The sequence below is a fragment of the Typopeltis vanoorti genome, chromosome 4 (assembly GCF_054136105.1).
Source record: "Typopeltis vanoorti isolate ZY-2024b chromosome 4, IOZ_Tvanoo_1.0, whole genome shotgun sequence".
NCBI classification, from domain to species: domain Eukaryota; kingdom Metazoa; phylum Arthropoda; class Arachnida; order Uropygi; family Thelyphonidae; genus Typopeltis; species Typopeltis vanoorti.
Genome location: NC_143552.1, coordinates 22,314,621 through 22,341,871, shown reverse-complemented (window position 1 = coordinate 22,341,871; position 27,251 = coordinate 22,314,621). Strand labels below are relative to the sequence as shown.

At 35.3% G+C, this 27,251-nt stretch overlaps 1 protein-coding gene, 1 non-coding gene and 1 pseudogene across 11 annotated transcripts in view; all 3 read right to left on the bottom strand.

The window, feature by feature from the left end:
- LOC150107158 (small G protein signaling modulator 1-like) overlaps positions 1–27,251 on the bottom strand; it is a 568,327-nt gene that overhangs the window by 205,381 nt on the left and 335,695 nt on the right. For 9 of the 10 annotated variants that reach the window (XM_090391669.1, XM_090391666.1, XM_090391667.1 and 6 more), the window contains 2 exons: positions 26,918–27,055; positions 805–954 (listed from right to left, as the gene is read on the bottom strand). In XM_090391669.1, coding sequence (XP_090247795.1) covers positions 805–954; positions 26,918–27,055 — 288 coding nt within the window. The remainder of the gene's footprint in view (positions 1–804; positions 955–26,917; positions 27,056–27,251) is intronic. The other variant, XM_090391674.1, reaches the window with a different exon arrangement.
- Positions 251–353, bottom strand: LOC150107160 (U6 spliceosomal RNA). The gene has a single exon (XR_016548274.1). It is a non-coding gene; the product is annotated as a U6 spliceosomal RNA (small nuclear RNA).
- Positions 370–488, bottom strand: LOC150107159 (5S ribosomal RNA; annotated as a pseudogene).

Sequence of the window (27,251 nt, the reverse complement as noted above, 5' to 3'; positions counted from 1 at the left end):
TATTGCTGATACTGAATTTCAGGAAGTAAAGGAAAAAAGGAGGAGAAGAAAATGGTGAACTGCAAAGGGGCAAGTAAACTCTGTAGTTCTCATAGCCATATTTTAATGGTTGTGAGGACTACACAGAAAAACCACTGCACTGATAAAAGGAAGCTGAAAATTATAGCAAGGAAATAATTACAGCACAATATAATTATCACTATTATTATTCGGGCTTCCATGGAGTCGAGAGACTCATCGTGGGAGGTAAAAAAATGTGGAACGCGTCACAATTTTGGATGTCATCCTTGCGCAAAGGCAATGCTAGTCTTCTCTGTATCGTTCCAATTTTAGTATATCTACTGCCAAAGCAAGTACAAAAATAATTAATGCCAGCAGCACCCAGGGTTCCCAGGTGGTTACCCTCCCAAGTACTAACTAGGCTGAGGTCTGCTTAACTTCAGTGATCAGACAAGAACTGGTGCTTTCAAACTGATCTGGCCACTGGCATATGTGCAGTCTCATACATTATATGAGACTGCACATTAATTTGGACTCCCTGGATTTCTGAGATGTGGGGAAACATTAGAAAGGGTTTATAAGTCATCAACAGTAAATTCACAACAGGTTCATAATGTACTTTTTTCTTGGAAAGTGGCAGATGTATGGAATGAGATGCTTAAAAGTAATGTGTGACAGTGTGAGTTTAAGTTGATATATGATGGGCACTGTGACTGCAAGGGAGGAGATGTCCTGCTTAATGAATCTTGTGACACCATGGATACCCAGAATAATTCTAAAAATAATACTAATAGTACATATAACCTTGTTTGTGCCTTAGAAGAGGCCCTCTTGTTGTAGTAGGTGATGAACTGTCTTCATTTTCATCTCTTCTAACATTGGGGTCCTTCATAATTTCTTCTGCAATTTTCCTTTCTTCACTTTCAGAAATGTTCTGGTTAAATAATTGAAGTGCTATTATCATAATAAATTTTACAAAGCATTAGAAATTATACAATAGCAATATGGTACAATACTTAAGCTTAAATGCACCATCATTACCACACTGGCTGTTTACAAACACAAAAGATATAGTGTTTATTATATGGTAAGTCTCTCAAAACATTTTTTAATAAAAAAATTATGATAATTATTGCTAGTTTTGCTTTCTTTTCATACTACTAGACTGCATTCTAAACAAAATAAAAGTGTTAATTACTATTATTGTACAGGCACCTCCGTGTAGTCCGAAGATCCATCGCAGGAGACCCAATTTATCCACACAATCTATCATACTACTTGAACCCATTAACAAAGCACTAATAACTGACTCTGGCAACCCATTCCATTCATTCACAGCTCTCCAAGTGAAAAATCTAGCCATCACACCCCTACTAACAACACTTTTAGACAACTTCCAGCAATAACCTCTTGATCTGCCCATCCCCAGCTAAATGCCGAAACATTTCTCCTGCATCAATTCTGTAAAATACTTTAAGTAATTTAAGTGTTTCTATCATATTTTTCCTTTTTCACCTATCAACCAACTTTTGCAATCCATATACCCTCAATCTATTCTCACAGGAAACACATTCAACAGACTGCTCACCATCTTGGACACTTACCTCTGGATCATCTTCATCATGCCCTTATCCCCCAAGAGACCAGATCTGAGCACAGTGATCCAGATGCGAACGTATCAAGGCCTTATAAAGAGAAAGAACAACTTCCTTATCTTTACTTGTGTGTTCTTCAATAGCCAAGTAATCTTATGAACTACCTTAGCAACATGACCTCTAAACTTTAATTCTATGTTTACCACTACCCCTAAATCCCTAGCTTAATCTATTTCCTGGAGTACAGTTCCATCAATGTGGTATGCAGTTTGTAATCTATTCATCCCAAAATACATAGCTTTACACTTTTCCACATTAAACTGATACCCATTATTTTTTGACCATAATGACAGCCTATTTAAATTGTTCTGCAAGTTCTCCATATTGCCTTGATTCACTATTACTCTACCTAATTTTGCATTATCAGCAAAGAACTGAATATTTCTTTTCAGGTTATTTCCTATATCATTAATGCCTGGATTCTGCTTCTCCATATACTACTTTTTGATATCTGTCCAGCAGCCATCATCTTATCCACATAACTAGTGTCACATCCATCCCCATTTTTTTGACAATTTGTGTAAAAGAGTTCCATGTGGTATTCTGTCAAATGCCTTTGCAAAATCCAGAAGAATCATCTTGCAGCCATTTCCCTTATCCAACTCAGCTGTCACTCCATTCTAAAAAGTTAGTAAATCACTAAGGCATAACCAACCCTTCACAAAGACATTCCCATCCACCCATTCCTGAATTCTCTTTTTCACCAATTATTCCAGTACTTTTACCACCACTCTTGAGTTATTGAGTCTAAAATTTGCTACTGGTATTAGAACCTCCCTTATGCAAGGGAGGTACTATTTGTTGTAAATCAATGGAACTCAAATTAAAATACAGGTAACCCTCGTATAATGCGGTACTTATACAACGGTTTCGATATAACGCGGTACTTATACAACGCGGTTTCGATATAACGCGGTCTACAAATTGTAGCATCCCTTTATTTTTTCATCGCGGGACTAAAAAATCAAATTTTATCTTCGTTAAATTTGTGTCTGCCCGTATCGCACAAGTAGTTATAAGTATTGAATTTAGTTTCATTGCATCACTGAATAAGGTACTGTACAGAGGCTTTTGCAGTCTGTGTCATTCTCAACAAATAGTGCAATTAGAGACAGATGGAATAAGAACAGCGCTAAGTAATAAATCACATGTCCCCTCTCACAGAAACTATGGTATATAGACTTGAGCAAAACCATATGTTGCACCGAAGCACAGCATCTAACTAAAAACTCTTGTCCAATTTTTCAATTATGAAATAAGCGTTTGTTTTATTGCATTTGAAATTCTCGATGTCATTATGACAGATCACAAAGGCTAACTTAAAATAAAAGACTACCAAGAATTGAAATATGCCATATAATGAATGTGTGAGTTCGCCTGCTACTTCAAATGCAAACAACAAGCCATAAAATTCAACCAAGGGTTGAAACGTTTGTGTGAGTTGAGACAATCAATAATGAGAAGTTCCATTGGAACGATAAATGATACCCTGTTGTGAATGTGTTAAAACTTATAGTGAATGTTGTTATGACAGTTTCAGATGTTAGGGAATTCGACTGAAGAGAATTAGCATTTCAACTTAACACTTGTCGGTTGCTTTTGTCTTTGGGTGGTGCGATGTTAATACCGCACCAATCATATGCACGTCTTTATAGCTGCTGTCTTGTGTAAAACAAAATTCAGCTTGTACGGATTGTAACAATTAAAAAAAAACTTGAATAATTTATAAGCGTATAAAAGGATATCACTGTAAATCGTTGACATACCGTTCGCAATCCAGGGTTTACTCTATAAAGTGTTTATTGTTGAAAATTGTCTTCGTTTTCTGTCAGGAAGGCACATTTAAAATCATAAGTGTGTTAATCTCAAGCTGAGCAGTTTATTTTCTGGTGAGTTACATACATACGAGAATTATACAAATGATATCCAAGAGATTTCGAGTGGTGACGACCTCCGGCTACTTAAAGAACATCTACGAAATGTTATTTCTGAAGACAGTGATGACGATTAAAATATGCACTTTATTTTGTTGTGTCTAAAACATTTATGCATTATGTGCAATGAAATTTATGTACAATTTATAATTTTTATAATTTTATACCACATATTTGTCTCAGTTTATGTTTTCTTAACTTACATGAATTACCTGAATCAAATAAAAATATTGTTTTTGTTGGATATGTCATTGTTGTTAATATAATTTAGAAAAAAAAAAATGATTTCGGAACCTAACCCTACTTTTTTCTATGTGATCTAAGTCTCGTATAACGCGATTTATATAACATGCCGTTTCTATGGAACCTAACATCCGCGTTATACGAGGGTTACCTGTAATAAAAAAGATGGTTTGTTTATATTGATTTTGGGAATTTTTTTTTTCAATGAATTATTTCTGAATGATATCTAAAAGTAAAAAACAAAACAACAACAACAAAAAAAAATATTTACTCTTCACGACATAAATTTAAAATTATTTCATGATGATGCCTAAACATTCATTATGTGAGGCTCATGAAAGCAAAAACAAACACTATCTATCATACTTCTTAAATTCATTCACTATATTCACCAACAATCGATTCCTCTCTTATTTGCCTCTCATATGTTCGAAGGAGTGTGTCCCTGGAAGTTGAGGTTAAATAATACAGGTCCGAATACTAAGTCCTGAGGAATCCCACTTGTAATCTTCTGCTTCTTCAATACTGATCCTTCTTACATGCATCTCTGATATCTATCAGACAGCTAATCTCCAATCCAATTCACTAACTTGATATCTAAACCTAGGTACTGAAACTTGAATATCAGCTAATCTTGAGGCATCTTGTCAAAAGCTTTTGTAAAATCTGAAAAAAAGTAGCATATGACTTTCCCTTATCAACCACTCTTGTTACTTTATTATAAAAGGTAATTAGAATACTAAAACAAAAGCATTCCTTAACAAATACATGCTGACTCTCACAGATAACATTACCCTTGTCTGTTATGGCTGTACACAGTCTCTCACTAATTTCTCCAAATCTTAACTACTACAAAAGAAATACACATTAGCCTATAGTTTGACATGTCTATTCCATCACCACTCTTCTGCAATGGTACTATCTTACCCTCCTATCAGTTCCTTGGCATATTCTCTTAAAATCTATGGTGAAATCTCATCCAGTCCCATGGCCTTATTGACAAATTAAAGCAGTCTGCACCATGAAAAATCCAGCTGGAACAAAAAGTCAACAAATTGTGTGCTGATCATAGCAACTTAAAGAAGAACAGTAAAAATAATAGCATCAAAAACAAACTTATAAATAGATATTACTTGAACAACAAAACAATTTTTGAAGTCATTGAAGAACTAAAGCAAAGAATTATTGTGACTCCACAGAAATTTAAAAGATACAAAGGTAGAATCAACCAATATGTACAATATATTCAGTTTCGAGTGAACGAATGTTACTTCTTCCAATCTCTGCAGTAAACACAAATGCAAACAATCATTCACCAGCAAAGCAGAAAGAAGAACCACACAAAATTTGGAAGTCAATCTGGGACCTTATTGAACATAATAAAAATGACTGATGGATTAAGGAAATAGAATCAGAAATGAAAAAAATTAAATGCAAAATGTTATTACTACAGAAATGTCAGTGCACAAGACAGAACATTAAGAAATGGATTTTGGTCAAAGCATCTGACCAGTCAAATAGTTGAATGGCAGAACAGTTTAATAATTTATTGCAATCAACTCAGTTGAAGACTGGATAGTATCTAGGCATGCATACCTTTCTCTTCATGAAAGATAAGGACCCAAGTAACCATCATCCTATAATATGCCTGCCAGCTATGCTCACTGCAGTCACAGTAAATTCAATATGCCATCAGATAATCATTTATCTGAATGAATAAAAGGACAATTTTAAAAATGCTACAGGATCATCACACCTCTAATGATTGAGTCCCCATACAATGATATACAATTATCCTTTGACTCTTTCTTCATAATATTAACTCCCTGCTTCTCATTCTTCTCAGCCAATCTCTACTTTAGATATTTAATATCATCTTCCATATGTTTAATTTCACTTTTCATTAACTGTTGCATAAGCTCTTCTACTATGGTCCCAACCCATGCTCCCATTTCTAATCACTCCAACAGTCCACAAATCTTTCACATTTTTCAGTGCATACATATAGCAATTTTCATGATGCATCCACTGGAAAAAATCCAAGGCAGAATTCAATCTTCATACCGAAGATTTCTATGCCACCAATGTGTGCTTATTTATGGATGCCATTTTCAGAACTCTTCAACAGTTCTTTGATACCTTTGTATATTATTCTGAAGAAAACACTATGAAAATTTTAAAAATAATATTAAAACTTTCCATAGTATATGTATAGCTGAAATCACATGGAAAATTATGCACAGTAAATATTCATTACTGAAAATTGTTTGTATTTTCAGTCAGAACATTAACAAAATTAAATTTTGTTCGGATAAATGAGAATCTATTAAATGGGAAAAAATTAAGGACACTAGCAATTTAATTTTGACTAGGATAAATGTATAAAAGCAATTTCAGCTAATGAACACTATAAATATCTAGGAATATTACAAGCCAGCACTATTATCCACTTAATAGTTAAACAACAAATACCAGCTGAATATATCAAAAGACTGAGAACAAAACATCATGGACTGAACACAATTTGAGCAATGAAATCTTGGGCTACAGTGATCCAATACACAGCTGGCATAGTAGACTGGACAAATTGGACTGCAATCGTCAAAAATGAATGGCTATGCATTACATTCACAAAGTGAGGTTTAGTAGCTGTATCTACCAAAAAGAATAGGTGGAAGCAAGGTGGAAGTGATATAAACCGTTTAAGAGGAAGAAGAAACTGGTTTAAAAAATTATATTGCAATAAGCAAATGGACTTAGCAAATGCCCCCAGCCTTCCACAAGAAGGTCTTCTAATAGCAACAGGAAATGAATGTGATTATAAGAAAGAATAGCAAAATAAAAACAATTAATAAAATCAAGACATGGCAATGGCTATAATATGGATATATCAAAAAAAGTAATAAAAGGCTTTATTCTAGCTGTTCAAGAACAGGCATCAGAGCAAAAATTGAAACATCAGTAATAACAGTAAATGCAGATTATACGGTCAAAAAGTTGAAACCGTAGAGTGTCTGATCAGTGCCTGCAGCAAGATAGCCCAAACTGATTATAATTACTGCTGTGATCAAGTGGCCAAGATAATTCATTACACAAAAAATATGGTTTTCCTACTTCTGATAACTGGTGGCAGCATAAAATCCAGACAGTATGGGAAAACAAAACAGTAAATATTTTCTGGGACTTTAGAATACAAAACCAGTCTTTGAACACAACAGACCTGACATCATAATAACCAGTGATAACATAATCAACAACAAAGAATTGGGAAAAAATGGCTAAATATCGAGATCTGGCAATCGAAGTTAGCCAGTTGTGGCTTAAACAGACCAAAGTCATCCCATTTGTTATCAGTGTACTTGGTGCATTTTCAAAGAAGTTATCTAACTATATCATTACTTAAAACAGTCCCTACTTTATGATGCTACCTGCCAGACTATTCTTAGATTTTTAACAGAAATCCTACTTTTTTTTGGAAACTGAGGATGTAATGGTCGTGATGTGTTTATGCCAGGAGAGACTTGATGTCAGGGAAATTCCAAGAAGAGAAATCTCATCTGGTCAGGATATTTGGGTGTTGTTAAAAGTAATACTGGGAGAAAATGGTTATTTTTTTGTGATAAATAAGACAGAACTGGATTTTTAGCATTGGTTTTTAACTGGGTTATTAGCATTAAAATTGACACGATTATCTGAACCCCATTGGAGGATGGCTTGGAGATCAGAATTGAGGGCAGTGGTGGTTGATGCTCTGTAAATTGAGGTGAGATGTATAGAGTAAGGTTTATCAATTGAAAAACACTCTAACCCAATACTGCAAAACTGTGTATTGGGTTAGAGGTCAACTGAAGTAGGTTATTAATATATAGCAGGAAGAGGGTTGGTGAGGGGATAGATCCTTGTGGAACCCTGGCATTAGTTGAATGGTGAGAGGATAAGGAACCATCCATCACACATAGTGTGCGTCCAGACAGAAAGATGGCAATCCAACTACAGAAGTCCTGAGATAGACCAAAGATGGTAGTTTGCTTAGTAAGCCTTTATGCCTCAACAGGTCAAAAGCTTTGGAGATATCAAGTGCAACCAATTGAGATTCACCAAACTCCTTCATGGCATTTGTCCAGAGATAGGCAACGTAGGTGAGCAGATCTCCTGTTGTTCAGCAGTGATGACGGAATCCATACTGGCGATCATTTATTAGGTGGATGCCTTCAAGGTAGTGCAGGAGTTGGAAATTCATGATTTTTTCCATTACTTTAGACAGGACTGAGGTGAGTGAGATAGGGTGGTAGTTAGACAGCAGTGATTTGTCCCCCTTCTTGGGAATGGGATGTATATAGACCAATTTCTAGGCTGTGGGATAGATACCAGTGGAGTAAGAAAACATATACAGGCGACATAGGATAGGAGTCAGTTCTAGTGCACAAACTTTCAGGACAATTGGAGGAATGCCATCAGGACCAGAAGACATTTTTGTGTCTAATTTGGACAGTATTTTTCTGATCATTGTCTTACAAAAGGATATAATGGAATTGTATGTTGGGCATCTGGAATGCTTGAGGGACATTTACCATTATCAGTTATGTATGCATTGGAAGCAAAGTGTGAAGCAAGGAGATTGGTTTATTTCTGTGGGTGATAATGCAATAGAGCCATTTGGGTATGATAAGGGTGGGAATAGTATTGGGCAGAAGTTACGACCAATTTCTTTGGTGAGAGACCAAAAGGCTTGGCTTCCATTTGGACATGCTGCTTGTTTCCTGCTTTTTGCTCTTTTGAACTCTGTTTAGTCCGCGCGGTTAGCCTAGTGGCTTTGCGCTTCGCAACCATATGCCTGGGGAAGGAGTGTCCTAGGTTCGATTCCCGTCGGAGACGTGAAGAGCTGAAGGATCTTCCTCAGCCATAGCCAAGTTAGCCGGTCTTGGGCGCGGGCAGCAGGGTTTTTTCCGCCAGTTTATCTGGGGTTTTTCATCCCGCAAGCAGGCAAACCAGCCCCGTGAACACACAGGGATACAGCCAAGAATACTTCGAGGCATAGGAGTGACCATTCTATCCTCGTATTTCGGATTACGAAATCCAAGCATGCTTGGAAGGTTGTGGGCCTTAAAGGCCTGTTAAAGCCATTGGGATAGATAGATGGATAGAACTCTGTTTTGGAAGCATTGATAGTTTTTTTTTTTTTTGCAACTATTTCCGGCTTGAGTATAAGTTCTAAAGGAGGATGGACTTCTTGTTATATATTATATACATAACTCTGCTAATATATATATATATATATGTTATATTAGCAGGGTTATGCTGGTTTTGGTGATTTATAGCCTCTCTCGATTAGTCAAGGACTAATCGAGAGAGATCTCAGATAATAATAATAATAATAATAATAATAATTATTATTATTGTTATTATTATTATTACTGTTATTCCTGGAGAAAATAAACTCCTTGTATTTCCATATCATGTTCACTAGTGAACATAACTCCAATAACTTAAATTATTAAGATATCCAAAAAATGCCTTTTTTGGATATCTTAATAATTTGAAATCCCACAAGTAACGTTGAATTTTCAGTTTATCAGAAACCAACCTACCTTTATTTATCCCTTTCTTTTAGTGTTACACGGTGATCAGCATTCATTTTAAAATTTATGGACTTTACAACCGTGTTATAAATAACTCTTTTAATATCCCAACATTTCAATCTTCATATTAAGATCATCATCTGGAGCACATACAAATATACAGGACAAGCTAAGTTACATTACATACAGTAAGCTAAAGAAACAATGAATTGATCACAAGTTATTCTACTGGCATGACCTCTAGTGAAAAAAAAAATTAATTATTTATAAACTACATCAAGCTAAATTCTATTTATGATAACATGAATAAACATTTTTTTCCTACAGATAGTTTTCTTTCAGTAACAATGATGTCCTATTTTTAGCATTACAATTGTTACTTTTGATTTAGGATCATGGATTTTCTACAGTGAAAATAGGACATCATTGTTACTGAAAGAAAACTATCTGTAGGAAAAAAACACGTTTATTCATGTTAACATAAATAGAATTTAGCTTGATGTAGCTTATTATTACTATTACTATTATTACGGGCAACTCCAGGGAGTCATTAGACTCATCGAGGGAGGCCCCAAATCATATTCATCACAACTATTTGACATTCATATAGTACCTATCATACCTCGCCTTAAACTCATTCACTGTCACAGCATCCACCACAGACTCAGGGAGCGCATTCCACTCATTCACTACTCTAAAAGTAAAGAACCCAGCTCTAACACCTTTACTAACCACACTTTTGCCCAGTTTCCATGGATGTCCCCTAGTCCTCCCACAACCAGCCCTGTTCTCAAAAATATCTTCTGAATTAATTTTATAGAAACCCTTCAGTAATTTGAATGTCTCAATCATATCTCCCCTCCTCCCCCTATCAACCAATTTTTGCAACCCACAAATCCTCAACCTGTTCTCATACGGTTCATTCCAGAGACCTGCTATCATCTTGGTCACTCGCCTCTGGATCCTCTCCACCTCCTCCCCATCAAGAAGAAACCTAGGTGACCAAATCTGAGCACAGTAGTCTAGATGGGGTCTTATCAAGGCTCGATACAGAGGAACAATAACCTGCTTGTCTCTGCTTGTCAACGTATTCTTCAGCAACCAAGTGATTTGATGAGCTGATTTGGCCACTTTTGCAATGTGTCCCCTAAATTTCAATTCCTTATCTACCAACACTCCTAAATCTCGTGCCTCATCAATTTCCTGGAGCACGGTTCCACCAATGCAGTAAACTGCCTCCAATCTTTTCACCCCAAAATGCATAACCTTACATTTTGCCACATTAAACTGACATCCATTCTCCTTAGCCCAGACCTCCAATCTATCCAAATCATCCTGCAAAAATTTGACGTCATCTGTATTCACTATTGCCCTACCCAACTTCGCATCATCCGCAAACAAATGAACTGTTCCTCTCAGATCCTTTCCTATATCATTTATGAACAAATTAAACAGCAGTGGTCCAAGAACAGATCCTTGTGGCACACCACTAGTCACAGGCCGTCTTGTGGACTCTACTCCTGAGTAAACCACTCTCTGATATCTCTCCGTCAACCACCCTCCTATCCATCTCATCATAATTAAAATTAATTATAAATAATTAATTTTTTTTTTTCACTAGAGGTCATGCCAGTAGAATAACTTGTGATCAATTCATTGTTTCTTTAGCTTACTGTATGTAATGTAACTTAGCTTGTCCTGTATATTTGTATATGCTCCAGATGATGATCTTAATATGAAGATCGAAATGTCAGGATATTAAAAGAGTTATTTATAACACAGTTGTAAAGTCCATAATTTCTAAAATCAACCTTTATTTACTGATATCTTCCCTTGTCCCAACACCATCCTTCTTCACAGAAGATCGGTATTATCGAGAGTCTTGTACATAGAGTTCATGAGATCAGCTCTTCTTATTCCCTTTTGCTAGATGAACTGAATAAAATTTTCTCACTGTTGCCATCTAGTTTGTCTTTTGTAGATGGCAACAGGTGAGAAAATTTGTTGATCGGAAAATATGTGGGAATGAGATGATACTTCTTCAAAATTCTGACAATCGGTTCCGAGATGCCAGAAATATGTTGGAAGTTTTTTCAGTTGGTTAGACTAAACATTATATATTTAGTTTAATCCTTTATCCAAGCATAAGCAAACAAAGTTTGCACCTGAAGTTTCTTCAGGACTGGCCAAATAGCAAAGACATCATCAACATAACAAAACCAAAGAGAGGGTTGGGGATGAATGGATGAGAACAAGGTGTCTTCCAGATGGTTCAAAAACTAGTTTGCCAGAGGTGGAGACAGAGGGCTACCCATGGCAGTACCTTCAACTTGTTTATAGATCTTGTTTTTTCAGCTGAAATATCCTAAATGTATAAAAAATTCAAAATCTTTCCAATATCAGGAGGGTAATCATCATACAGTAAATTAACAGTGTCAGATAACAGAATACTGGTAAAGAGGGAAACAATATCAAAGCTGACTAACAAGTCCGACTCTTGTATTTGAACATCCTTGATTTGTTCAAGAAAATTTGTGGAATTTTGCATGATGTTCATAATGTCTTTGCTATTTGGCTGCATTCTGGAGAGGAACTTACTACTTTCCTACAACAGATCAATAGCCTTCACCCATGCATTCAGTTCACCATGGAAAAAGAAAAAGCTGGTAGTTGATCATTCTTGGACATCCTTCTTACACACACAGCCTCTGGTAATTTATCAACCAGTGTTTATCGCAAACCTACCTTTACTGGTAGATACATTCATCAAAAGTCTGCTCATCACATCTCTCAAAAAATTGGTGTAATCAAGTCTTTAATTAATAGAGCAAATAAAGTGTGCTCCTCTCCCTCAAGTTTACAACAAGAACTTTTCACAATAAAAACGTAAATGGAATTTAATGGTTACAACCAGTGGTGAGCTATGGAAATTTTAACAAAGGGCTCGCATCGTCGAGCAAAAAAAAAAAGAAAAAAAAAGCCGTATTTCACACAAAAACTTTTATTACTATAGTTTGTGTACAAATTCCAATCAAAAAGTGTGAGAGGACAATCAACCTGTAAAAGCTATCACTTTCATGATCTAAATATGAAACATTTGCACACAATCAACTGTGTTAATTGTTAATTTATCTTACATAAGAAAAACTTTTTTAACTATCAAAATATAAATCTTTTATAAAACATTTGATTGTCTGCTAGTTTTACCATATGATTGGCTACCAGAAGGAAGAAGGGTAAAGATAGCGCATCACTTATTTTATTTTCAAACTTGGGCGCATTCGTTATAGAGGAGTTGAAACAATAATTCCAGATAATCTATACACTGCCGAATAGACTAATTTTTGTTAGGTTACCGTATGAGTTTATCACTTAACATGTTTCAAAAAAAAATTTTTTTTTTGAAAAAATAAAAAAGTAAACAAGAAGAATAAGGGGCTCGCAAATTTGAGAAAAATGTAACAAAGGGCTCGCGCGAGCCCCTTATAGCTCACCACTGGTTACAACCCTAATCAAATCCAGCAGATAATTGATTCCTATGTTCCAAAACCTCAGAATTCTTCAACAGACAGCAGGGCTTCTATCCCTTATATTTCTGGCATCTCGAAACCGATTGTCAGAATTTTGAAAAAGTATTATCTCATTTCCACATATTTTCTGATCAACAAAATTTCTTACCTGTTACCATCTACAAAAGACAAACTGGTACCTCTATCATTAGCTGGCGTTTACCAGACACCGTGTGAAGGTATTCTAACATACTTTGGGTAAACAGGTTGTTCTGTGGAAAAAAGAATTAATGAACATCAATATTATATTGAATACATGGAACCTCAAAAGTCTGGTCTGGCACAACATAGTATTGACACTAAAAACAATATCCAGTGGATAAAGCTCATCTTCTTCATAGATGCAAGATTAAACATGAATGGCTTTTCAAAGAAAGTTGTGAAGCCCTTTGACATCTGTCAAATCTAAATTGAAACGATTGTCTCTCCATCCTAAAAGTTTGGGAGATTCTTATCTTATGTCACAATAAAAAAGAAAGTTTTTACGAATTATTTAATAATATTTTATTAATATTAATTTCTAGCACATGGCAACAGTTTTTAATTGGTAATCCACCAGCTGTTATGTACTTTGTATTCCATTCCTTTGAATTGCTTGTTGTCTACACTGATGATGTACTGTTAATTTCAGAACAAAATATCTGTACTTTTATTTCATTAAAGTTAATTACTGTGGTTATCGTGTAATTTATTATTTACTAGGCCCAGAGTTATTTGGAACCAGGCAAAGCTGCTTCATTCCAGCACATTCGAATCTGATGTCTTTTCCATGAAATATGTGAAACACTATGGAATCATCTGAGCCTTAACTACTCAGATGCTTGCCAATATCGAAGTTTTGGGAAGTGACCACTATTAATTGTTTATAAATTTATTTTTTATTTAATAATTTTTTCATTTTTTTTTTATCTATGGAAATTCTGCAATTGTTCCTTTGAACTGTAATAGCGTAATCATATACTTTAGCTCTGACTGAGATATGAGCTAGTAAGTGCATGCTTTATGACTTATTCTTGTGATTCATAATTCAAATGTAGTTAATGGTCTATCTCCCAGATGATGTCCATGTGAAACACTGTTTAAGTGAAAGTTTTTAAACATTTCTTTATCTCTACATGTCAGTGTATTTCTTATTGCAGTGGCAATACGAAGTGCAGTTTTGCAACACTACACTTGCAATATGTCCTCCATATTTCAGTCTACTGTCACCTATAACTCCCAGATATTGAATCTCATCCACTTCCTGCAGTATAGTTCAATCAGTATAGCCCACAGCTTTATATCTTTGCATTCTAAAATGCAACATCTTGCACGTATTAATACTAAAAATACAACCCCACTCATTTTTGTCCAAGCAAAAAGTGTATTTAAATCTTCCTGAAGGGAATCAACATCAGCAGTACTCCTTATAATTCTTCAAAACTTTACATCATCAGCAATCAAATGAAGATCCCCAGTCAATCCATATAAAATACCTTTAACAAACAAGTTAAGCAGAACAGTTAGAAAAATTAAAGATGAAAATTAAACTTACATAAGATAAATAATTAGCTGTAAAATTTTTGCCTACGTATCATAGGCATCCTCAGTACATTAATAACAGAACACAATATAAAATTATAATAAAAGAATCATTTTTCAAAAAAGTGCTATTATAGCATTAATAGAACAACAGATGATAAGTATAATTCCCAATTATTTAAAAAAAAATTACAATAATGATAAATATTTCATTGATAAAGAATGATATAATATTTCCCATAAAGGAGATAACTGAAAGTCTTCAGATCTGTTTAGGTTTGGTTTGTTAGAGGTCTCACAACTCTCTTTATATAAGTGCTCTATAAAAAATCTACTTCTATGTAAAAGGTTGGTTTTCTTCCATAAAACTGTTTAGTCAAGATGACATGTTAGACCAGCTGGTTCCAATTCATATTGACTAAACATAGTTGTTTGGAACTAAGCTTTTACACAGAAGTAGATTCTTTACAGAGCTCTTATATAAATATAATTGTGAGACCTTTCTAGACTGAACATAAAACAGATCTGATGTCTTTTCAGATATATCTTTTCTTAGCCCTCAGTTATCTCCTCTATGGGAACTATTATTATAATATTTTAATGCAAATTCCTGATTATTATATCATTGTAATTTTTTTAAAAAAATAATTGGGAATTTTATTGACCATCTGTTGTCTTATTAATGCTATAGTGGCACTTTGAAAATGATTATTTTATTAATTTTATATTGTGTTCCATTATTAATGTACTGAGGATGCCTACGATACTCAGTTGAAAATTTTAAAGCTAATAAATTTATTTCACATAAGTTTCCGTCTAATTTTTCTAAGCATGTCAACTTATGTACCTATATTAAAACAGCAGGGGCCCCAAGAACAGCACCCTGGGGCACACCACTAGTTACTCTCCTTTTCTGAGACACTGCTCCATCATACACAACTTACTGGTATTGTTCAGACAGCCAGTCTTCAATTCATTTAACCAATATACTATCCATTCCCATCTTCTGTAGCTTGTACACCAACTCTCATATAGTAATGTATCAAACACTTTCGCAAAGTCCTATATATTCCTATATGAATCCCCCTTAACTTTATACATCCATGCTGATTTTTATAAAGAATCCTGTATTCTACTCCTAACCAATCTCTCCAACACCTTGACTACAACTGCAGATATAGAGACTGCAATATAATTTGAAACTTCTGTCCTAGAACCATGCTTGTGGAGTGGTATTTTGCCTTTTTTTTCTCCTCACTCCTTAGTAACTTCACCCACTGCCAGGTAAACAGCATAGCTAACTCTTTTGTACATTCCTTAAAAATATGTGGTGATATGTCATCTATTCCCATAGCCTTATCAACATATAACTCAATCAGCACCTGATTACACCCCCCTCCACAATTCTTTACCTATAATTCTCCCGATATTTGCCTCCTTTCTACATATTACATAGCATCATTTACACTAGTATGATTTGCACTGATGAAGTTCTCATTCAATAATTCCACTATATCCTTTGTAATGGTCACTCTGCTACTATGACTATCCACCAGCATTAACCTGCCATGATTATTCTTCTTCTTGCTTGTCATATAACAAAAGAATTCCTTTGAATTATCCTTGGCCTGACTAGTCAATCTCCTCTCATACTGCATGGTTTCTTTCTTTACCATGCTTGTCGCCTTCCTAGCCTGCACTTTATACTCCTCATGCATCTGATTGCCACCAACTGTCTGGTATTTCCTGCATAACATTTTCTTTTCCAACACAGCTTGCTTAATTTCACTGTTCATCCACTTCACTCCTACTCTATTTATTCACTTAACTCTTAGTATGAGTTAAACACTACTTGTGTCAGATACTGCCTTATGAATTCCTATGCAATGTCAACATCTTTTCTGCTCAGCTCATCCACCAAACATATTGATGCTAGTTCACTACTGGGATTCCTATAGTCGTCCATCTTATAATTCCACATATATATCTTTTCTTTGGCAATAACATTTTCTTGTTTCACCATTTCTCAAACAAATACCACATGATCACTCTTACCAACTAGCAGCAGTGTTAATATTCCATTAACATCCACTCTTGAAAGATATCACCAAATCCACCTTCCAAATTACTTTCCTGTAATTAAAGTCTCCTATTAGGTTTGCTTTGTTTTGTATATACACAACCAATTTGCCTAAACATTCCATTCCTTATAATGTATAATGAAACAGGAAGGTTATAACTGGAATTCCACAAGGTTCAGTACTGAGACCATTACTGTTCAATCTTTATGTCAATGATACTGTCACTGGACCAGGTTTCACAATCAGTATCCTCTGCATTTTCTGGGCTTTAACAACATCCTATTAGATTATACTAGTCTGTTAATTTCAACTTCACACCACACAGATTCAAAATCTTCACATGTACTACCATCTTCCACTCTATATGGACACAATTCCTCTGCAATGATTAATAGTACAATCCCTCCTCTTTACATCTTCTTATCCTTCTGGATACGCTACTTTCCTCCATAGCATAATTCAACATATAGATAATGAATAATGTGCACCCATGTCTTACACAAGTGATTTAACATCAAATCATCTTCCTGTACTCCTTTCAATTCTAAATGCTGACTTACAACTGAAATCTAGACTATACATTGCTCAATATAATGTCCTATTTACATCATATAATTGTAGTGTTTTAAACAGCTTTTCTCTTGGCACTTGTGAAATGCCTTTTGAAAATCTGATCCTAACAACCACTATGTGGCCTGAATCCAGCTTGTTCACCAAATTTCCCTTTCACAAGTTTACTTGGCTTCTTCTCAGGTAAACCTGCATAAATCATAAATCTTACCTGGAATAGTCAGTAAAGAAATTCTTCTGTAATTCTCACATTCAGTTTTATTTTCCTTTTTACAGGTGGGTACTATGAAAGCTCTATTCCAATTATGTGAAATTTGACATTCTGACCAGGTCATATAATTCAATGATGTGGTGTGGCAACTGTAAAACTTTTATACCTCCACATTTGAGCAATTTTGGTTGAATATCATTTGCTCTAGCTGCCTTTCCACATTTCAGGTTGTTGATGTTCATTTCTACTTCATGTATCCTGGTTGCATTCCTCTGAAATATTTTCTACCCCTGTCCTGTCACCTCTTGTTTCATTTAGCATTCTTTCAAAGTAATTACTCTAGACATCTAGAATATCTTTATCTTCTATTTTCATGTAACCTCTTATCATTTCTGATCTTTTACATTATTATTTCCTCATTTCTGAACCTTTTCAATAGTTTCCAGAATATTTTGCCACATCCTGACATTTACCTTTTATATTCTTACTAGTCTTTTCGTGACTTTTATTTAGCTACTTTTACACATTGCTTTGCTTTCTGATGTTTTTCTCTGTATTCACTCAGCGTACATGCTTGCTTATTTGCTAGGAACTTTTGATATGGTTTCTTCTCTTCCTTGACTGTCTCTAACTTACTAAGTGCACCATGGAGTTCTGACTTTTTTATTGTAGAAATTAATGAAAGAAATTATTGTAGAAATGAATGAAAGAAATCATTTAATGATTTCTTTAGGGTCTGTCAATAAATCTCCAAGGTTAAGTTCTAACTCTTTTATAAAGGGTGTCCCAAAATTCATGCAAGATTTAAATTTAGCGCCATTTGTGCAGTAAAGTGTTGCCAACGAGAAAAAAAGGACAGCGTGACAGCTGACAGTTCAGGTTTATTAAAAATGGAGCGCTACACGAAAGAACAACGCATTCTCATTGTTGAGCAATATTTTAAAAATAATGAAGGTTTGGCAGCTACAGTTCGCAATTTTCGTACAAAATATGGTCAGAATAGTGATTTAACTTCATCAACTGTGAAAAGATTAATTAAAAAATTCAAGGAAATTGGATCAATTAGTGATCTTATACACTCTGGCCGTCCTTCAACAAGTTGTTCAACAGAAAACATCGAAGCAGTTCGTGAGAGTGTTGCTGAGAGTCCAGGAACATCAACTCGGCATCGTGGTCTTGAATTGGGCATTTCGAGAAGCTCTCTACAGCGCATTCTCACGAAAGATTTGCATCTTTATGCTTACAAAGTTCAATTGACTCAAGAACTGAAGCCTACTGACCACACACAGCGAAGAGAGTTCGTTGAATGGATTATGGAACAACAACAAGTGGATGCTTATTTTTCGAACAAAATCATCTTCAGCGATGAGGCTCATTTTCATCTTGATGGCTTTGTTAATCGACAAAATTGTCGCATTTGGGGTTCAGAAAATCCACGAGTGATTGTTGATAAACAAATGCATCCACAACGTGTCACTGTTTGGTGTGGATTTTGGGCTGGAGGCATCATCGGTCCATTCTTCTTCAAAAATGCGGCTGGTAAGGCAATAACAGTTAATGGTGCTCGCTATCGCGACATGATAATCTAGTTTTTTGTGCCTAAATTGCAAGATATGGATGTGGACAACATGTGGTTTCAACAAGACGGTGCCACATACCACACAGCCCGAGAAACAATTCAATTACTGCATGAGTCATTTCCTGGTCATGTAATTTCCCGTTTTGGTGATCAGAATTGGCTGCCCAGATCATGTGACTTAACGGCGTTGGACTTTTTTCTTTGGGGTTTTTTGAAGTCTAAGGTTTATGCCAACAAGCCCACAAACACCGACGCCTTGAAGGAGGAAATTGAGCGCTGTATCAACGAAATTCAGCCACAATTATGCAAAACGGTCATGGAAAATTTCAACAAAAGAGTGCATATGTGCCAGCAAAGCCGTGGAGGCCATTTACCCGATATGCTATTCCATGCATAACCCTATGCTGTATACTTTATGAATCAATAAGAAATTACAATTTTTAATTAAAAACCTGTGTTTTCTATCAAAATTACTTCTTGCATGAATTTTTGGGACACCCTGTATTTTCTTCATAATATTTATGAATTCGAGAATTTGTGAATGCTCCTTAACTTTATTAAAAATTTTCTTACATATCTTTCTTTTTCAATATTATATTCAATTTTATCCTGTTCAAAGCTACGGTGATCACTTATTTCAAATCCTCTGTATAATCTTGTGTCCTGAACCAGCATCACTATCAACAATAACACAGTCAATGAGACTTCTCATTTCTAGTGTGAATTTTCATGTGAATTTGTAAATATCATTGTGTCGAAACATGGCGTTAGCAATGGTGACTAGTCTATGGCATAGCAGGTAATATTTCCTGCTGTGCTATTAAGATCTACAAGGATCAACATTTCTCTTTGCTTTGTATTGGTGTATCAGGCATTAGAGAAAGCCTAAAAAAATTCTTTCAGTTCTTCTCTTAATAGAGCCATCTGTGGTACAATAGGCAAAGTCCAATACACCATTTTAATGTTTGTCCTTATCACTAAACTTGATTGTGTGTGTGCAATTAAAAAAGATCATCCTCATATTTAGTGTTGAATGACAGAGCTATTCTTTCTGTTTCTTGATCGTTATTGCCTGAAAATAACATCTTGTCCAAGTTAATTGAATTTTTGTCTTCTTTTTTTTGTAACACTCATTATGTCGACATAGTATTTCTCCAATTCTTCTGCCTGTTCCACTTCTTTTCTATTGATGCTGTCATGTTTACAGTGCCAATCTTAAATTCTGCTCATGCTGAGTTGAAGTTTATTCCAGTAGGGTGACTTCTGGCTGTTTGCCCTGGTTCCCCGACAGAAGCAGCACTGTTTAATTGGGTGACACCAGTTAAATAATGTACAAATGGTGTGCCCTACAAGAAGGTGTGGATTGTACATTAGGTCAGAAGCCCCACTCGGTTCTCCACATTCCTTAAAAGATTATATGGAGATCTCCTTCTCTCTCTAGCTTGGATCTTTAAGCAACTCCACAATCATCTCTCAATCTATCATCATGCGTGCAGCTCCATAGTTCATTAATGTTTTGGTCACCAACTTTTGGATATTTTCAACTTTCATCGCCATCTCCTTGCAACCTCCCAGTGATCATGTCTGCATACATTATGCGGTTAAACATTAATAAAATTATTTATCTGCTTAGTTTGATTTATATCTTATTGCTAAGAAGCAGGGCTGAATTACAGTTGAAGCAGATATAGGGCAAATGTATAATGTGTGTTAATAATGTGCAATTAAAAAAGATCATCCTCATATTTAGTGATATGAATTGAATGATAGAGCTATTCTTCCTGTTTCTTGATCATTATTGCCTGAAAATAACATCTTGTCCAAGTTAATTGAATTTTTGTCTTCTTTGTTTTGTAACACTCATTATTGAATAAAAACCTTGCCATTATTACAGCAATTAATTCACCTCCAGTTGAAAAACCCTCTTCTAAAGGTTCTTGTTCCTTTTATTAACAGAGTAACAAGAGCAGTGGTTGAGGGTAAGCTATACACTGTCATCTCTTTGGATTTTGCAAAGGCATTTGATAGGGCATGACATGAAAAGTTGGACTGTATTAAGTTGAAACATATGGGTTTGGATGTCAGGTTAGTGGATTGGCTTTCTGAGAGATGTATATGGGGAAGGAGTATAACAGAGTAGGAATGTTATAAGGTTCACGGTTCAGCACTGAGAATATTACTGTTCAATCTTTATGTCAATGATATTGACATTATTTGAATATTGTCAAAAAAAAAAGTGGTATACGGGAGATGTGAGTCTGCAAGATTTTAGGTAATCAGTGGTGTATCACAAGGATCAGTGCTTGTCCACTGGACAAGAGACATACAGCTATTTGCTAATGATGCAAAGATAGGTAGGGTAATCAGGAACGCAGCTGATATGCAATAGCACTTGCAGAATGATTTGAATAGGCTGAAGTTGTGGGCATGGGAAAATGGATGTCAGTAAATGTAAAGTTGCTCACTTCAGCATGATTAGATATCCAATGTAATATTATATTGGTGGGATTATGTTAGAAGAAACTGATGATGCTAAGGATCTTGAAGTGTTAGTAGATAGGAAGTTGAAGTTCAGAGGCCATGTAGCAAAGATTGCAAATACAACTCAGAAGATAATTTCAATGCTGAAATGAACGTTCAACATAAAGATATGGATGTCATTTTGCCTCTTTACAAGGCTTTGATAAGACTACACTTGGACTACTGTGCACAGGTCTGGTCTCCTGGTTTCCGTTGTGATTCTGATATAGTGGAGAGAGTGCAATGGAGAGTGTTAAAAATGATATCAGGATTGTGGAATACTGATTATGAAGACAGAGTGAGAATTTGTAGACTGCAGACACTAGCAAACAGGAGAAAGAGGGGACAAGTCTCAATCATATTGAGACTTATAAACTTCTGAAAGGTCATACAGGATTTCAGCTGATGGAATTTTTCAATTTATGGAGGGTTGGGAAAGGACAAGACGACATCTTTGGAAGCTGAGAATGAATTCCACTAAGAAGGAGGTGAGGGCTAGATTTCTCTCTCATAGGAAGTGTATCATTGGAATGGATTGCCATTGGATGTTGTGAGTGGAAGCAGTTTGGATGAATTCAAGAATAAGTATGATAGCTGGTGTGTGTAGTGTTTGGTACCCTCGATGAGTGTACCAATGATGTGTAGCTTGGGAGGGTAATTAGTAATGGTGCATGCTTTGGCTCATAAAGAGGATTTAAAATAAGCTGGAAAGGTAATAAAATGAATAGGGATATCAGTTTAATGGAATCAAATATAAGGTTCTGAAATTTGGGATACCCAGGATGCTTTCACTTGGTGGAGCCCTTACCTCCATGGAGTCATAAGTGATTCTAGGAGGTCACCAATAGACAACACATAGCACTATACACATCCACAATTTGCACTTTTACCACCCTTTCAGGCAATGTGCATTCCATGCTCATACCTTCATGTCAAAAACTTACTTCTTACCCTCTTGCTCACTACCTCCTTTTGCAATATTGAAGAGGACATTGAGCATGAGAACAAAAGGGTGGTGGTCCAACTGTACAAAGCTTTGGTTGGACATACCTGGATTTATGTGCTCAAATCTGGTGACCAGGATTTGAAGGGGATGAAATAAACTGGAGAGGATGCAGAAGGCATGTAAACTACAGAATTTTCAGACAGAATATGAAATGGGGGAATATGATCGAGACATTTAAGCTGCTGAATGGTTATTATCAGATTGATATACAGGTTTTTCATATGATAAAATGAGGGAAAGAAACAAGGACAAAGGGCCATCCATGGAAGTTGCAAAAGGAGGTAGTGAGCAAGAGGGGTAAGAAGTAAGTTTTTGACATGAAGGTATGAGCATGGAATGCACATTGCCTGAAAGGGTGGTAAAAGTGCAAATTGTGGATGTGTATAGTGCTATGTGTTGTCTATTGGTGACCTCCTAGAATCACTTATGACTCCATGGAGGTAAGGGCAAAAAAATAATAGTAATAAAATATATCTTAAATGGGTTTGAACCAAAGTCTTTCAACTAAAGGGCACTTCATTGCTGACTTTTCACTAAGAAGCAACAGAGCAATCCTTAAAGTTTTAAAAATAATTAAAGTTGCAGAGCTATAAGAACTGTAGACTCATATATAGAAATGTTATTGAGGAGAAAATCTATGAATTTGAAAATGAGCACTGATCCTTAAACATGCAGTGAAAATAGTGGAGGGAGGAAAACATAAGAAATATTACCAAACTCAAAAAGAGAAGTATGTGGCAAAGTTATAGGCAAGGATATCATAAAATTAGAACTTTGTGGTAGACTCAAGCATTTATGAGGGTGGTCTGAAAAGTTCTCGGCTTTGACCATGGATGGCAAGATTTTTTTTTCTAAGTTGGTACATCTGTCATAAGCATCCATGTGAAATTGCAAGTCATTCTATCAAGTAGTTTGTTTTATACAGTTGTCTGAAGCAAAAGTGATGTCTGTATCCCTTGAAATGGATAAAATTGAGTATCGTGCTGTTATAAAATTCTTTGTAAAAGAAGGCTTAACGTCAAAGGAAATTCATTGAAGTTCATAAAAGTTTATGGGCACTCTTCTTCGTTTTCGACAATTAAGAAATAGGCTACTGAGTTCACGTGGCCGTACTAGCCTTGAAATGATCCATGTGAAGGATGTCCAAAAAGTGTAACACCAGAAATCATTGGTCAAGTGCACGATATAGTATTGGATGACCGGCAAGTCCAAGTGTGTGAAATTGCTGAGACTATAGGCATTTCAAAAGAACATGTAGGATATATTTTGCATGAAGAATTGCAAATGAGAAAGCTTTGCGCAAGATGGGTGCCGCACTTGCTCACAGCAGATCAAAAATGCACTCGCATGAAAATTTCTGAACAGTGTTTGGAGCATGTTAACAAGAATAAACAAGAAAAACTGATTTTGTGCATCAATTTATTACTATGGATGAGACTTGGATTCACCATTACATACCAGCATCCAAAGAGAAATCTAAACAGTAGACAGAAGCTGGTTGTTCAGCATGAAAGAAGACAAAGTCGGTTCCATCAGCAAGAAAGGTCATGGCATCGGTGTTTTGGGATGCTAAATGCATTTTGTTTATTAATTATCTTGAAAAGGGTAAAACAATAACCGAGGAATATTATTCCGATCTTTTAACCAGTCTAGACGAAAAAATTCGTGAGAAAAGACCCGGTTTGCAGAAGAAAAAAATCATCTTTCATCAGGACAATGCTCCTGCCCACAAAGGTGTTTTGGCAATGGGAAAATTAAAGGATCTGCACTACTATGAATTATTGTAACATCCACCCTATTCCCCAGATTTGGCTCCCTCTGACTTCTATCCCTTCCTAAAACTAAAATTCTTCCTTGCTGGTCAGCGTTTTTCTTCGAATCAAGAGGTGATTGCAGCTGTAGAGGGGTATTTTGGAGATTTTACTGAGAACCACCACAGGGATGGGATAAAGGTGCTGGAGCATCGCTGGAATAAATGTATTAGTTTTAATGGAGATTATGTTAGATTATCCTTTCTTTTAGGCTTGCACGGTGATCCGAATGCATTTTTGGAAATTATGGAGACAACTACCGTGTTTGAATAAAAACTTTAGTTTACTGTTACTAAAATTTTACAATTCGACGTTTCAACCTTTATGTCAAGGTCATCTTCTGGAGCGTACAAATATACACAAGAAACAAGCTATACTACAATCATACTGGTTCGTTAAAGACACTGACTAACCGCTACCACAATTGTTGGCCTGACCTCTGGTGAAAAAAAAAAAAAAAAAAAAAATTATACGTCAACGCTAGAGTCCTATTATTTGTGTTGTCTACTATATACATATATTAACATCATTCCAGCCAGTTGGAGTAGAATGGTTTCTAATAATAGCAGATTGGCTAGAGTCCTGACTTATGTTGAATCTTTCAAATTAGGTTGGCTGAATGTGTGCCATCCAGATCCTTGGAACTACTATGAATTATTGTAACATCCACCCTATTCCCCAGATTTGGCTCCCTCTGACTTCTATCTCTTCCTAAAACTAAAATTCTTCCTTGCTGGTCAGCGTTTTTCTTCGAATCAAGAGGTGATTGCAGCTGTAGAGGGGTATTTTGGAGATTTTACTGAGAACCACTACAGGGATGGGATAAAGGTGCTGGAGCATCGCTGGAATAAATGTATTAGTTTTAATAAAGATGGTATGAAAATTCCAAGGATCTGGATGGCACACATTCAGCCAACCTAATTTGAAAGATTCAACATAAGTCAGGACTCTAGCCAATCTGCTATTATTAGAAACCATTCTACTCCAACTGGCTGGAATGATGTTAATATATGTATATAGTAGACAACACAAATAATAGGACTCTAGCGTTGATGTATAATTTTTTTTTAAATTTTTTTTTTTCACCAGAGGTCAGGCCAACAATTGTGGTAGCGGTTAGTCAGTGTCTTTAACGAACCAGTATGACTGTAGTATAGCTTGTTTCTTGTGTATATTTGTACGCTCCAGAAGATGACCTTGACATAAAGGTTGAAACGTCGAATTGTAAAATTTTAGTAACAGTAAACTAAAGTTTTTATTCAAACACGGTAGTTGTCTCCATAATTTCCAAAAATGCATATGTTAGATTATGTTGAAAAATAAAAATAATTTTGAAATTATAAATTCGTTTTTCCATTGTTAGGCTGAGAACTTTTCAGACCACCCTCGTAAAAAGGTTAGTGCTGGATCAGAAGAAATTATACAGAAAATTTTCTGGCCAATATGTCAGCAATGTGATAGAGAATAAATAGAAACATGCAAGACCATTAAGTTACATACAGATGTAGCTAAACAAAAGTCAAGGAAAGACTGAAAAGAATACAGAAGATAATGCAAAGGTGATGAAATGTTATGGATTCTATAGAAAAGTTTGGGAATGTAGCAAAAAGTACCCTGACAGTCACAAACATCCAATGCCCACTGCAAGACGTGAACCTGCAGTCTGTTGGTTGGAGAGTGATTACTTTAAAATAAAAATTAAAAATAAAGATATTATGGTTGTCTAGAGTAATTAATTTGAAAAATTATTAAATGAGATATGCATTAACAGAAATGCAACTATGACTATATTTCAGAGGGAGCAGGCAAACAGAACTATTGAAATCTAAAAGGAGAAAAGGTCAAATCAATGTTATCTAACCTGAAATGCTTAAATATAGAATGTAAAAATTTTACAATAGCTTACATATTTCAGAAAGCCTGGTTAATTCAAATTTCACTGTTAGATTTAATCAACAGTACTCTACCTCCTCCCTTTTTACGTCTATCTTCAGGAAAAATGTCATGCTCTTCCAGCTGTATTCCTGTCAGGATATCAGTCATCCTCATCCAACCATGTCTCACTTATTCTAACAATTTTTGGATGAACAAACTTGCTCTGTGCAACAATTTTATATCCCTATTTTTCTGATATTTCTAACATTAGTATATGAACTGTTATGTTTGTAACAAGTTCTGCTGTACTGCTTATTAGATTTGACTTCTCTATATCTTCCTCCAATCATTTCATTCTTGCAATTACCCTTCCCAAACCCTCTCCACACCTAAATGAACTCCCCCTCCCCACACCTATCTTATCTATTCACACTCCTGTTCTTTCATTCTCCACACTCATACTATCACTTCTCTATTCATAAGCACTCCTTGAATCCTTCCTTGCTCAGATTTATTCTCTATACTCATTACTGTCCCTACCATGCCTCATGCCAAAACCATTTAAAATGCAGTCTGTAACTGTTAAATAGTTTCATTTATCCCTAAAACTCATCCTATACATTCACAAACTGAATTCCATTCTCTTTATGTATTTCAACTAACAAAGCATTCATAATCTTTGCACTATTCATTATATATTGTCATGACTTATATAAAAATGATGATGATGATATTTTAAATTACAAGTTATAAGTGAGGATACCTACTTGCATACATATATTATTAACTTCTTCTTCTTCTTCTGGAACTTCTAAAATGTCTTCTTCTTCTGGATGGTCAAAAGAACCCCCACTACTCATGTCTTCAAAAACATCATTGCTGAGACTAGCATCCTTTGGTCCTTCAAGAAAAGTCAACAAAAGCAAATGCACCAATATAAAAGAATATTTAATACAAAAGAGCTAGTAATAGCCTCTTATGTACAACTTAAAAAACTAGTTAGTATATTTTAAAACTAAAGTTTCTTATAGGTCAGTTTTGTAAAACTGAAAGGCAATACTTGCAAGAAAGAATGATCAAACAGAGAAGAAATCTCC